This window comes from Garra rufa, chromosome 19 (assembly GCF_049309525.1).
Source record: "Garra rufa chromosome 19, GarRuf1.0, whole genome shotgun sequence".
NCBI lineage: Eukaryota > Metazoa > Chordata > Actinopteri > Cypriniformes > Cyprinidae > Garra > Garra rufa.
The window spans coordinates 33,720,083-33,735,968 of record NC_133379.1 but is presented as its reverse complement, the minus strand read 5'-3'; the positions used below and the strand labels follow the sequence as shown (position 1 = coordinate 33,735,968).

The 15,886-nt window shown below is 33.0% G+C and overlaps 1 protein-coding gene across 1 annotated transcript in view; it reads left to right on the top strand.

Annotated features, from left to right (window-relative positions):
• The first annotated feature begins 4,285 nt into the window (after positions 1-4,285).
• The window catches only part of ccbe1 (collagen and calcium binding EGF domains 1), an 88,422-nt gene continuing 76,821 nt past the window's right edge, over positions 4,286-15,886 (top strand). The window contains exons 1-2 of the mRNA XM_073825050.1: positions 4,286-4,474; positions 4,600-4,680. Of these exons, the coding sequence (XP_073681151.1) occupies positions 4,368-4,474; positions 4,600-4,680 (188 nt within the window). The 5' untranslated portion in view covers positions 4,286-4,367. The remainder of the gene's footprint in view (positions 4,475-4,599; positions 4,681-15,886) is intronic.

Sequence of the window (15,886 nt, the reverse complement as noted above, 5' to 3'; positions counted from 1 at the left end):
GACTCATAATACTGTCAAAACAGTTGTAAATGAGAGCATGCTTGCTTACGAAGCACAGGAATTGCCAATTTGTTGTCTTACCACTAATGCAGTCCTGGTACACTGCTTAGTTAAACACTAAAAAGAACAAATAGCTCATAGCTGTTTGATTAAGAGGGATATTCTTAAAAAGAGCAGGTGTTCTCCGTCTGAAAACAATTCATTTGTTCTGTTTACTTGTTCTGTTTGGGTGTTTGAATAGCACAGCATGAATTATGCAAACACCTGAGACCAAAAAGTCGTATGAAAACAGCTGGACAGAATTTGAAATCAAACGCCGGGTCAGTGAAATTAAAAATGCTGTGATAAGAAATCAACTAATAATGAGTGAACTTTTAATACTTATCTTAAAGTCTCCTTAAAGTCTAGACGTTGGCTCTGATGACATCCATTTTGCGTCCAAAATCGGTTGCTTGGATTCCAATGAAAGTGTTGAAAGAAAAAGACAAGGAGGGTTTATCACTACCAAAAAAAAACCAAGGTAAGCTCAGCCAAGATTCATCAGCAGCATCATGCAAACAGCTCCATGGAAACACGTCCGTTGATTTATCTGGCCTTCCAAGCTCTTGAGATCGACACCGTCTGATATGTTTAGAGTTGCTTACTCATGGGAGATGTGAGATTAGTCATCAGGAAGGTTTGCTGGCGAGAGCGTCTTCATTTATTGCTCATCAGATGGTTGGGGATGAGATGGGGATATCATTCTTAGTGAGGACTCCTCTGCATACAAACAAGAAACAGCTGCTGCTTTGTCAGCCACTAGGGGGCGAGATAATGAGTAAGTCTGCTCAGTTCATCAGTGGCTATAACTTAAATAGTTTAATCAGTCAAAAGGGTATCAATAGCACTAACAGCAATAAGTATAAAATTCAATATGTGTACTATTAGTCTAATTCTTTTTATGACAATAGTCCTTTGGCCTTGTGGGACATTTGAGTCCCTTAATGGCTTTTGTGGCAGTCAGAGGTCAAGGATGAAGAATTGGTGCAAACAGTCCCGGTTGTGAGGGATTCAGTTTGCCAATAGAGTCTCATTTGCCTAGTTTAACCTTAGAGGGCAATCATTGTGATGAATTATATGATTGTCATTAATGTTTCACATATAAACAATGTACAGAATATTTGAAGAACCAAACATGGTGAGGTTAAGTATCAGCTGTTTATCTTTGACATGGTCTGTCTGAGCTTTTTTGTAATAATTTTATAATTATTATGCACACAATTTTTATGATCTAATTGATTGAGAGACATGTTTTGATTAACATATTAGGATATATTTATGACTTCAGTTGTGTCAATAAGTAGTAAACAAATAAAATTTGTTAGATTACTCAGAAACTAAAAAAAATAAATGAATGTACAATGTTTAAAAAATGATATTTCATAGTTGCAGATAAAACAAAGACTATTGGAGGGTTTTAAAATGTAAAATTTGAAAATGTAATGTTACTGTAATTTTTTGTTGTGCTATTTGTGAAAATTATTTCCGCGCCTTTTTTTCAGCACGCATATTAGCATACGTTTTTATATTTCTATATGACTTCAGCTATGTCCTTAAATAGTAAAAATGAAAAAATATCATCAATATATAGTAATAAATATATTAATAAAATGTTAAAATAGAAAAAAGAATACATTAAAATATGTTAAAAAAAAATAAAACCTTTTTTATTGTAACATCTTGTACTACAACATTTATAAGGATTTCGGCAATATATCGTTATAAATATATTAATAAAATATTACAATAAAAATAATATGATTAAAAAAACTGATATCAAAGCATTTTTAACATCTTATTATATATTAAAATAAAAAATAATATATTAAAATGCTAAAAAACTGATATAAAAGCTTTTTTTACATCTTATATTATAACATTTAACTCAAACCTCACACAATAAAGATTTCACCAATATATATATAATAAATATATTAATAAAATATTAAAATAAAAAATAATATATTAAAGTAGCCTACATTAGAAAAACTGATATCAAAGCTTTTTTAACATCTTATAATATATTATAACACTTTTGACTCAATCCTCACACCATAAGGATTTCACCAATATATAATAAAAAATATATTAATAAAATATTAAAATAAAAAATAATATATTAAAGTAGCCTACATTAGAAAAACTGATATCAAAGCTTTTTTAACGTCTTATAATATATTCTAACATATAACTCAAATCTCACATCATAAGAATTTTGCCAATATGTAGTAATACATATATTAATACAATATTAAAAGTCTTATAATACATTAAAACATATATGTTTCAAAAAAACTGATATCAAAGCCTTTTTAACGTCTTAATATATAATCTAACATTTAACTCAAACCTCACACCATAAGAATTTTGCCAGTAAATAGTAATAAATATATTAATAAAATATTAAAATAAAAAATATGTTAAAAATGATATCAAAGTTTTTTAACATCTTGTAATATATTCTAACATTTAACTCAAACCTCACAATATAAGGATTTCGCCAATATGCAGTAATAAATATATTAATAAAATATTAAAATATGTTAAAAACCTGATATCAAATCTTTTTTTAAGTCTTATAACATATATATTAAAATATGTGAGGTTATAGAAGACGTTAAAAAGCTTTGATATAATTTTTTAACATCTTATATAACCTCACACCATAAGGATTTCACCAATAAATATATTAATAAAATGTTGCAATAAAAAATAATATATTAAAATATGTTTACAAAAACTGATATCAAAGCTTTTTTAACGTCATATAATATATTCTAACATTTAACTTAAACCTCACACCATAAGAATTTTGCCATACTATATACATATATATTAAAATACATGAAAAACTGATATCAGAGCTTTTTTTAACATCTTATAATATATTATAACACTTTTGACTCAATCCTCACAACGTGAGGATTTCACCGTTATATAATAACAAATATAATAATAATATTAAAATAAAAAATATGTTAAAAATAATATTAAAGTTTTTCAATGTCTTATAATATATTCTAATAACTCAAACCTCACATCATAAGAATTTCGCTAATATGTAGTATAGGCCTACATATATTAATAAAATATTAAAATAAAAGCATACGTTAAAAACTGCTATCAATGCTTTTTTAACGTCATATAATATAACATTAAACTTAAACCTCACACCATAAGAATTTTGCCAATATATACTATATACATATATATTAAAATACATGAAAAAAACTGATATCAGAGCTTTTTTTAACATCTAATAATATATTATAACACTTTTGACTCAATCCTCACACCGTGAGGATTTCACCGTTATATAATAGCAAATATATTAATAATATTAAAATAAAAAATATGTTAAAAATAATATTAAAGTTTTTCAACGTCTTATAATATATTCTAACATATAACTCAAACCTCACATCATAAGAATTTCGATAATATGTAGTATAGGCCTACATATATTAATAAAATATTAAAATAAAAACATACGTTAAAAACTGATATCAATGCTTTTTTTCAACGTCTTAAAATATATTATAACTTTGAACTCAAACCTCACACCGTAAGGATTTCGCCACTATATACTACATATATATTAAAATACATGAAAAAAACTGTTATCAGAGCTTTTTTTAACATCTTATAATATATTATAACACTTTTGACTCAATCCTCACACCGTGAGGATTTCACCGTTATATAATAACAAATATATTAATATTAAAATAAAAAAATATGTTAAAAATAATATTAAAGTTTTTCAACGTCTTATAATATATTCTAACATATAACTCAAACCTCACATCATAAGAATTTCGATAATATGTAGTATAGGCCTACATATATTAATAAAATATTAAAATAAAAACATATGTTAAAAACTGATATCAATGCTTTTTTTCAACGTCTTAAAATATATTATAACTTTGAACTCACATCATAAGGATTTCGCCGATATGTAGTAATACATATATTAATAGAATATTAAAATAAAATAAATGTTAAAAACTGATATCAATGCTTTTTTTCAACGTCTTAAAATATATTATAACTTTGAACTCAAACCTCACACCGTAAGGATTTCGCCACAGGAATGTATTTAGTGTTACCTGTGTCAGTTATGAAATATTAAATTCATAATTTGCTTTCCTGAACCTATGGAAGTTGATCAAGTGCGTGAGTAGGAGGGGCTGGTGGGAATCTGCGCGTGGGGCTTCGCAGGAGGTAACCAATCAATACTCTCTCAATTCCTCAAAGAAACGCCGAACTTCAAGACGCTGGCTTTAAACGGACAAATATCTTTATATCATCTCAAAGTGTCTGAAATGAGCTACACGGGCAGCGGAACTCCTCTCAGACTTGCTGTGGTGGTAATACTGTTCTCATCGGGAACGCCGTGGACTTTCCGAGAGGAGAAGGAGGATGTGGACAGGTAAAGTGCCCGTCCTGTCAGCTCGCTGTTTACGCGAACTCAAGAGGATTGAAAGTTTGTTTCTTGTGAGTGAGGCAGATTTGTTTACGGAAAAAGAAACCGCTGACGGCTCCTTTGTCTTACAGAGAAGTGTGTTCAGAGAACAAAATCGCAACGACGAAATACCCGTGCGTAAAATCCACAGGAGAGGTGACCACATGTTACAGGTAAGGGACTGTTTACGCCTCCATCTGTAGCTTCTTGTTTATGATTATGCGTCGTATGTAAAATATGTCATGTAATGTGAAAGTTTTGTATTTATTGAAGCGGGTTGAATTGGGCATCACCGCTTCCCATATGGAACAAATAAAGTGTTCTGTTTGTCTGTCTATCTATCTGTCTATCACGGTTGTTTATTTTACATTTTTATGCGATGAAATCTGTTTCGCCTCAAGTTTTTCCTGAAAATCTTGTTTGCTGCTAGGTTGCCAAAAAATTATGTGTAGTTGTTTTATGATTAAGTTTGAAATGGTACCACTGTCTCCATTTCTGAAGGCAGCCAGTTTTTAATGTACCATGGTATTCTACATCACTAACAACACACAGACTCCAGCTGTGATTCATGCAGTGTACCGAGTTTATATTTAGAAAACCAGACCCACATTTTGTCCTTTTAAATTGCAAATGACTCAAATTTGTTCAGTCAGTTACTGATACATGTATACATACGGTTGAAGTCAAAAGTTTACATACACCTTGCGGAATTTGCAAAATGTTATATTGTTATATGTTTTATAAAAATAAGAGGGATCATTCAAAATGCACAAAATGCATGGTAGTTTTTATTGAGTACTGACCTGAATAAGATATTTCACAAAGAAGATGTTTCCATATAATCCACAAAAGAAAATAATAATTGAATTTATAAAAATGACTCAATGTTCAAAAGTTTACATACACTTGATTGTTAATACTGCGTGTTTTACCTGAATGATCCACAGCTGTGTTTTTTAGTTTAGTGATAGTTGTTCACGAGTCCCTTGTTTGTCCTGAGCTGTTAAACTGCCCGTTGTTCTTTTGAAAAATCCTTTAGGTCCCAACATTCTTTGGTTTTTCAGCATTTTTGTGTATTTGAACCCTTTCCAACAATAACTGTATGATTTTGAAATGCATCTTTTCACACTGAGGACAACTGAAGAGCTCATATGCAGCTATTACAGAAGGTTCAAATGCTCAGTGATGCTTCAGAAGGTAACAATTTGACTTATTTTGTCCTCTGCGAAACATGTAAGGATCTTCCTTAAGTACTAAATGAAAAAATATTATGTTTAGGCAAAATAAGAAAAATGTATATCTTCATTCTGTTCAAAAGTTCACATCCCTGGCTCTTGAGTTCCTCAGTTGTCCTTGGTGTGAAAAGATGGATCTCAAAATTATACAGTCATTGTTGGAAAGGGTTCAAATACATGCAAAGCAGACCCAGACTTTTCAGCTTTACCGTGGTAACTTGACTTACCATCAAAACCAATTGACATTCCTACGTTTTTATGAATATTGCCATCCCAGTTAACAAGGATATGGGTTGCTGAGCTCCAAAAGACAGAAAGCATAATAAACTTGGTCTGTATAATGACCCTGTTCAAAAGTTTACATACACTTGATTCTTAATACTATGCTGTTGCCTGATTGATCCACAGCTGGGTTTTTTTTTTTTTTTTTTTTTTTTATGATGGTTGTTCATGAGTCCCTTGTTTGTCCTGGGGTCCGTTCTTCGTACCTCGCTTACTACATCCAGGATCAAATGACACATCCAAGATCAAATCATCGCGCTAACTATGAGCTGGCTATTCCGGTTCTCCGAACGCACCTGTTGTTGATGATTAGTATAGCTGGATGAAGTTATTTGAGATCACTGGGTGGCTTAAAAGGGGCTACGTATCGATAGTAGAAACATTGATGGGCAACTCTTTGATTGGTCGGCGAACATGAGGAAGGAGCGCGCTCAGTATTTTTCTGCAGCAGAGCAAGAACTCTTGATTGAGGGATTTCAGGAGTTTCAGAGTTTAATTAAAACGCAAGGGAAAACTGCAAAGGCTGGAAAAGCAAGGAGAGAGGGCTGGCAAAAAGTAGTGAACAAATTAAATACGTTAATGCTGCCCATGTTACATGTTTTTTCCTTGATATGTTATTTTATTTATTTTTTTATTTTTTTATACACTACCGTTCAAAAGTTAGGGGTCAGTAAGACTTGTAATAGTCTTTAAAGAAGTTTCTTATGCTCATCAAGACTGCATTTATTTAATTAAAAATACAGAAAAAAACGGTAATATTGCAAATTGTTTTTACAAAATAAAATAATGTTTTTGTTTTTTTAATATATTTTAACATACTTTGAAATAGAATTTATTCCTGTGATGAAAAGCTGAATTTTTATCAGCTGTTACTCCAGTCTTAAGTGTCACACGATCCTTCAGGAATCATTCTAATATGCTGATTTATTATTAGAATGATCAATGTTGGATAATATCAACAGTTGTGCTGCCAAATATTTTTTGGAACCTGTCATATATATACACTTTCTTGCAAGATACTTTTCTTTTCCCACGTGAGTCAGTCCGCGTCAGTCGTGCTCTTTAACCAATCAGATGTGACCTCGCCATTTCAACCAATCATAACCCGCCAGGAGCGCAGCCTAAATCCTGTTTACATGAAATAAACCTGCTCCAGAGGAGGTTTAAGCTTGCAGAGCTGTTGCTATGACAGCAAGTCCAGGATGAGCTTCGAAGAACCGAACAATCCAAGATCATGCCAAATCGTCAACAATCAAATCCAGCTAACTTAGTTAGCGAGGTACGAAGAACGGACCCCTGAACAGTAAAACCGCAAGCTGTTCTTCAGAAAAATCCTTCAGGTCACACAAATTCTTTGGTTTTTCAGTATTTTTGTGTATTTTAACCCTTTCCAACAATGATTATATAATTTTGAGATCCATTTTTTTTACACTGAGGACAACTGAGGGACTCATATGGAACTATTACAGAAGGTTCAAACGCTCCCTGATGCTCCAAAAAACACGATGCGTTAAGAGCCAGGGGTGTAAACTTTTTGAATTTGAAGATCAGGGTAAATTTTTTTTGTCGACACATGTAAGTATCTTCTGTACCTTCTGAAGAGCTGTATTAAATTAAAAAAAGGCAAAATGTACACATCTTCATTCTGTTCAAAAGTTTTCACCCCCGGCTCTTAATGCATTGTTTTTCCTTCTGGATCATCAGTGAGTGTTTGAACCTTCTGTAATAATTGCATATGAGTCCCTCAGTTGTCCTCAGTGTGAAAAGATGGATCTCAAAATCATACAGTCATTGTTGGAAAGGGTTCAAATACACAAAAATGCTGAAAAAACAAAGAATTTGTGGGACCTAAAGGATTTTTCTGAAGAACAGCTTGCGGTTTTACTGTTCAGGACAAACGAGACTCATGAACAACTACCACTAAACAAAAAAACACAGCGTTAAGTATTAAGAGTCAATGTAAACTTTTGAACAGGCTCATTTTTATGAATTAAACTATTATTTTCTTTATACTGTGGACTATATGTAAACGTCTCTTATGTGAAATACCTTATTCAGGTCAGTGCTAAATAAAAACTAACATGCATTTTGTATAATCCCTGTTATTTTAGTAAAATAATTAACATTTTGCAGATTCTGCAAGGTGTATGTAAACTACTGACTTCAACTGGATATAAACTTTTGAAGATTTTCATAGCATATATCACCAGATTATCACTTAATTATCAAATGTTTCCTCTAGAGTAACTTGTGCTGTTTCTGTTCCCCTAAATTGGCCAGGGTTGTCTTTCATTGGATTCCCTGTGTTGGTGTCTTGTAAAATAATCCTGTTTTCATTCCTGTGACCGTTTAGATTTAGTGAAAGAAAGCAAGGAGATATTATTCTTTGAAGGTTAGGGATTATGATGCTGGAACTTTAAGCCGGCTCCGGATGCAAAGCAGACCCAGACACCTCAGCTTTACCGTGGTAACTTGACTTGCCCTCAAAACCAACTAACTTTCCTATTCCTATGTTTGTCATCTGAGTTAACAAGGATACGGGCTGCTGAATTCTAAAAGACAGAAAGCATAAACTTAGTCCATAAAATTTGTTTTATTCTCTCATCACTTAGTTGTCGCTCTTTCTCTTCTATAGGGGTGCATTTCATTCCACCTGCATGCTGGAAGTAGCAATGTAAAGCACAAAACTACTACAGGTTTTTTTTATTTCAGCAGGCGTTGATGTGCGATGCTTTGAAACGCTGGCCAAAATTGCCTTTAAGCCTGTCCTTGTAAATTCTTGCCGTGTGTGGTGCACCAACACTGCTGACCTGTGGAGTCCCTGAGTCTCTCAAGCGTGCATTGAAAGTGTTTTGCACACAGTGTCTAATGTGAGCTTTTTTGGCTTGCTATTAAAATGCAGATGACTAAAATGACTCAATTCCAGTTTTGATATGAGCTCATTGAAAATCTAACAGTTGCCGGTAAGCCACCACACCTCTTTTTGTTTGTGGTTTGGCGGCTCTCAAACTCATGATGCCATAAGGAAATCTGTGTGTGTGATTGTTGAATTCAATTGATGCTTCTGATTGGATTTGATCTTCTGCGCATCTGTTCTTGTGTTAGAAACATGCCTGCAAGCCAGGGTTTGTCTCTTGAATAGATCATAATGTCAAACAGAGGAGAACGTTCATGCATCGCAGTGTGACATTTGCTTTGGTTGCGATCCATCCCGGAGTTGGATGGTTGCAAAAACTGGCCAGGGATGTAGCGCTTAAAACGTTCTGTCTATCATTGAGTGTTAACTTTTTGAGATCTTATTGGCTTTGTCTTTGATAAAAACCTATCCATGTGTGCGAAAGTATTAATGGATAACATTTGTTTCTGAATAAAGGCTATCAGTTGATTAAATTGTGAATTAAACTACATTTTTTGTTTTTTGTTCATTAAATTTAACTGCATGTTTTATAAAAAAAAAAAATCCCACATTTTTTATTTAATTAATTTTTTTTTAGAATCTAATTAAGTTGGTTTGAGAAAGCCAACTAATGAAATGCTATTTACGCCCAGATCTTCAGAGTGATCTGACTCCAGTTGCTACATCTTTTCTAACTGATCGGACTTACAATTTTCCTAAAAATGACGATTAAAACTGGGAAAAATCCCATAGACTTACATTGACGGAATGTTCCAATGAGCCAACACTATTCAAACTCCAAGGCTTTCAAACTCACAACATAATTCTATTTTCGAATACTATATTTAGGACGAATAGTATGCGAATTGGGACGCAGCAATACTAACAACATGTTAGTAACATGCTAATCACGCTAGAATCATGTTAGTAACTGGCTAAGCATGTTAGAAACATGCTAGTAACTTGTTAATCATTCTAAACACATGCTAGCAACTTGCTAATCATGCTAGAAACATGCTAGCAACATGCTTAACATGTTATCAACATGCTAGTAACTTGCTAATCATGGTAACAAAATGCTAGTAACATGCTAGTAACCTGCAAATGATGTTAAAAACATGTTAGCAACATGCTGGTGACATGCTAATTATGCTAACAACATGCTAGTAACTTGTTAATCATGCTAACAACATGTTAGTCACTTGCTAATTACGTTAGCAACATGCTAGTAACATTTAAATGTGCTAGCAACATGATAGTAACATGCAAATGATGCTAAAACATGCTAGTAACATGCTAATCATGCTAGAAACATGCTAGCAAGAAGCTAATCCATTCAAACTCATTCAAACTAACTTGCTAACCATGCTAGAAACATGCTAGTAACATGCTAATCATGCTAGTAACATGTTAATCATGTTAGAAACATGCTAGTAACAGGCTTATCATGTTAGAATTGTGTTAACTACATTCCAGTAACGTGCTAATCATGCTAGAATCATGTTAACATGTTAGTCACTTGTTACCATGCTAGAATCATGTTAGCAACTTGCTAATAATACTAGAATGTTAGTAACATGGTAATCATGCTAGAATCTTGTTAGTAACATGCTAATCACGCTAAACACATATTAGCAACTTGCTAAGCATGTTAGAAACATGCTAATCATGTTATCAACATGATAGTAACTTGCTAATCAGGGTAACAAAATGCTAGTAACATGCTAATCATGCTACAAACATGCTAGCAACAAGCTAGTGACATGCTAATCGTGTTAACAACATGCTAGTAACTTGTTAATCATAACTTGTTAATCTTGCAAATCATGCTGTAAACATGCTAGTAACATGTTAATCATGCTGTAAACATGCTAACGACATGCTAATCATGTTAACATGCTAGTAACTTGCTAATCATGTTAGCAACATGCTAACAACATGCTAGTAACATGTTAGTAAAATGCTAATCATGCTAGAAACATCCTAGCAACAAGCTAGTAACATGCTAATCGTGATAAAATCATGCTAGTAACTTGTAAATAATGCTAACATGGTAGTAAAATGCTAAAAATGCTAGTAACAAGCTAATCATATTAGAAATGTGCTAATAACATGCTTGTAACATGTTAATCATGCTGTAAACATGCTAACGACATGCTAATCATGTTAACAACATGCTAGTAAACTTGCTAATCATGCTAGCAACATGCTGGTGACATGCTAATCATGCTAACAACATGTTAGTAACATGTTAATCATGCTGTAAACATGCTAACGACATGCTAATCATGTTAACATGCTAGTAACTTGCTAATCATGTTAGCAACATGTTAACAATATGCTAGTAACATATTAGTAAAATGGTAATCATGCTAGAAACATCCTAGCAACAAGCTAGTAACATGCTAATCGTGATAAAATCATGCTAGTAACTTGTAAATAATGCTAACATGGTAGGTAGTAAAATCATATTAGAAATGTGCTAATAACATGCTTGTAACATGTTAATCATGCGGTTAACATGCTAACGACATGCTAATCATGTTAACAACATGCTAGTAAACTTGCTAATCATGCTAGCAACATGCTGGTGACATGCTAATCATGCTATCATGCTAACAACATGCTAGTAACATGTTAATCATGCTGTAAACATGCTAACGACATGCTAATCATGTTAACAACATGTTAGTAACTTGGTAGTCATGTTAGCAACATGCTAGAAACATGCTAACAACATGCTAGTAACACGTTAATCATGCTGTAAACATGCTAGGCACATGCTAGTCATGCTAGAAACATGCTAGTAAACTTCAAGCTTTTAAAACTACTTTAAACTATTTCAGACTAAAAACTGTCAAACCTAAAACTTTAAAACTTTTTAAATAAAAAAAAAACTTTTTATTAAACTTTCTGGTCCGGCTTTCTCAAGCCAACTTAAAGTTTGTCTTGACAAACTTTTTTTTAATCTAGTTTTTAATTTGAATCTTTTTTTTTTACTCCTTTAAACATCATTTATATGAGTATAATCACACAAAGAGAATAAATTAACAGCTCTGATCTGAATGTTTTTATATAGCAAAATATGAGCTGAAGATTAATTAACATTATGTTTTATTGGAGGAAATAGTTTTACAAAGGCAAGCAGTGTATTCTGAAAGTCTGCAGTGCAGTTGTTGATATTGTGCCATAGAATTTATAGGTCTTAGTTTTAAATGAGCTGCAGCACACAAAGTGAGTTAGTACTGTAGTTTTGGATTAACAGACGTTTTGTTTCTCACGACTGGGATCAGGGACAACATTATGAAGCCAGATCAAAATACATCAGAACATACTGAAGGTGTTTCTGGAGAACTTGGTCCTTGGTTGTTCTTCCAAATATTTCTGGTGGTTTCAGGCCTGTTTCTACACTCTTGAAGCATTCCAGGCCAAAAGGCAAAGGGAACCAAACAGACAAGAGCCATATCATATAAACCTCTCGTTTTTTTCTCTCTCACTAACTCCTCTAGGACTGAAAACCAGCCATGAACTTAAACATAAAGTTCATCTGACCACAAGCACTTGTTCGTCGCCAGAACAAAGCTTATTAATTATCGCCTGAACCTTTATACAAACTGGGAAACCTCTAGAGTCCAGTCGCATGTCTTTCTCGACCCTCTAGTTCATCTTTAATGTCCAGTGGGTGTCGAGGGAATTTATTTCCAGAAGTGTCCATTAAAAGAAACAAGATCATATTGGGCTTTTCAACCCAGACATGTCTAAAAGCTCTGTTGAGCAAATGCAGATGTGTCTGGCATAAGCACGGTAAACTAAAACCTGTAAGTTGGCTTCACAAGGGTACTGGTTACCTACCACTGAACAGCTCTAGGATTGATTGTTAGAGTACTGTGAGATTTGGAATTCAACGCTGAAGGACAAAATACTTCTACCCCAGATTTCAATTGTTTGGATAAATTTGGAAGTTAAACTTAAGGAATTCATTATTACGTTACAACATTGTCTTTCACAAAACACTTTTTTTTGGCTTCAAATGTTTATGACTGTGAGGCGAGGAAATGTGTTTTTTTTTTCTTGTCAGAGGTCTGTATTGGGGAGAAGAGAATTGAAGTTGAAGAATCTGTCAGTGTCCTGTTTCTTTTGTATTTGTAACAGACGTATTGTTTGTTCTCTTAAATACACATGGGAATATTTGAGTTATTTTTATTCTTTTCATCTGTTTTGTGAGTCCATGTACACGTAGACAAGCTGCCATCAATGGAAACTTGTTTCTACCACAGGAAAAATAAATTTGAAAAAAGGTAATTGTGACTTAATCTCAGTTCCTGCTGTTTTGACTTCATATCTCACAAGTCTGACTTAGAATTGTAGAATGAAATCAGAAAACTCTCAATTTGCAGATTGTGAGATTTAAACTCGGGATTCCGAGAAGCTCAAAACTGTAAGATACATATGGAAGCCTGCTTTCGCCACTGAATAAAAAAAAAAATATTGCAACTTTATTTCAGTTCTGACTTTTTTCTCAGAATGATATAAACTTGTGATTGCAAGTTCTAAAGTCAGAATTGCAAGATATAAAGTCACAATTCTGACTTTTTTTCTCAGAATCGCGTGATATAAACTCCCAATTGTGAGAAATAAAGTCAAAATTGTGAGGGAAAAAACTTTTTCTGCATTTTTTTTCTCACAAATGCGAGTTTATGTTTCGCAATTCAGATTTTTTTTTTTTTTTCAGAATTGTGTGATATAAAAATAGTCAGAATTGTGAGAATTGCATGATATAAAGTCAAAATTGCGAGATATAAAGTCAGAAATGTGAGGAAAAAACTTGCAATTGTGCCTTTTTTCTCGCAAATGTGAGTTTTATCTCACAATTAAATATATTTTTTTTTCCGGAGAATTGTGTGATAAAAACACAATTGCAAGAAATAAAGTCAGAATTGTGAGGAAAAAGTGCAGTTCTGCCTTTTTCTCATCTCGCAATTCTGCCTTTTTTCTCGCAAATGTGAGTTTATGTCTCACAATTCTGATTTTCTCGCAATTCTGATTTTTTTTTTCTCAGAATTGTTTAATATAAACTCACAATTGAAAGTCAGAATTGCAAGAATTGCATGATATAAACTTACAATTGCAAGAAATCAGAAAGTCTGCCTTTTTTCTCCCAATTGCGAGTTTATATTTTCCAATTCTGCCTTTATTCTCGCAAATGCAAGTTTATATCTCACGATTCTGTCTTTTTTCTTGCAAATGCAAGTTTATATCTCGCAGTTGTGCCTTTTTTCGCGCAATTCTGTCTTTCTTTCTCATAAATGCGAGTTTATATCTCGCAATTCAGATTTTTTTTCCTCAGAATTGTGTGATATAAACTCACAACTGCAAGAAATAAAGTCAGAATTGCAAGAATTGTGTGATATAAACGAAAAAATCAGAAAGTTCGCCTTTTTTCTTGCAATTAAGTTTATATCTTTTTTTTCTTAGAATTGTGAGATACAAACTCGCAATTGCGAGTTATAAAGTCCAATTCTGAGGGAAAAAACGACTAATATGTTACTAATATGCGAGCGTATATCTCATAGTTTTTGACTTAATAACTCGCAGTTGTGTGTTATAAAGTCAGAATTGCGAGAAATAAACTTGCAATTCTCAGAAAATGAGAAAAAGTCAGAATTTATGTTTTTATGTCTCTCGGTTCTGACTTTATAACTCACAATTGCAAGGTTATATCAAGCAAATCTGACTTCATTTCTTAGAAGTGCGAGTTTATATCACAAATCTGACTTTATAACTCACAATTACAAGTTTCTATTTCACAGTTCTGAGAAAAAAAGTCAGAATTGCATGTTTGTATCACGCAACTGTGAGAAAAAAAAGTCAGAATTGCGAGATAAAAAGTGGTGGAAACGGGCTTCCATAGATAAACTAACAATTGATAAAATGATATAAAATGATTTTTTTTATTCATGCAAACACATTTCCATAGTGATCAGAGCACAGTGATGAAGAGAAAAGTGTAGCGCAGATTAAAAAAAAATGGTTGACATGTTTTTGTTAATTTTCTCAATAATTAAACTCACATCATTTGTTAGAAAAAAGATGTATTCGCCAAGGTTATTTGCAATTGTTATTGTGTTTCAATTTTAAAATCCGTCACTTTTAATTGATTTTGTCTTTGCCAGTGTTCATATTTCATCAGGAACAGTTTATCCAAACTATTTTTTTATGAGCATGAACTCTGTCTGCTAGATTAACACTTATGAAATATGGAACAAATTTCATTTAACGGCAACACATGCGCAGCCTGAATACGTAAGAGACCTCGGCTACTTAATTGCGAAAATATTTAAGCGTGATTTATTTCCAGCAAACAGTTTACGAAGGGTTTGTCCTCCCATTTAATATTCAATAGACACAAGCTGGAAGTAATTGATGCGAATCACTCTCTGAGCATCTGCCCTTTGGGATTCCAGTACATTTCATTTTATGACTTGGGCAGAAATATTACGCAATTTAAAGTGATTAATACCCTTCTTGGTTAAGTTAACCAGATGGTTCATATCAGCAAAAGCCGTCATCAATCAGCTCAAAGTGCTCATCAGGCCGAACGCGCTGTCAAACAAAACGGTTTGACCACCAGCTCGTGAAATTCCGGGGAATCGGATATTGGCGTTGTTGACCCATGAAACGAAAAGGGTGATTTCACAGGAAATCCTTTGCATTGTTCTCTGTTGCGTCTTTACGATGACTGTGGGGATTAATGGCAGCAGATCAAACAGTGGTCAATGTGCCAGTCTTTTGTTTGTGCTATTGTTTTTTCGAATATCATACAAATTCCTTCTTGTTTGCTCATACAGAGCTCTGGTTATGTAGTCTGTGTTATAGGGTGTTTTTACAACCACAATGATTGTAAGCAGGGGTTACGATTCTTTATAAAGCACAAGTGAGTCACAAGCTCTGTAGATGCTTAAATCA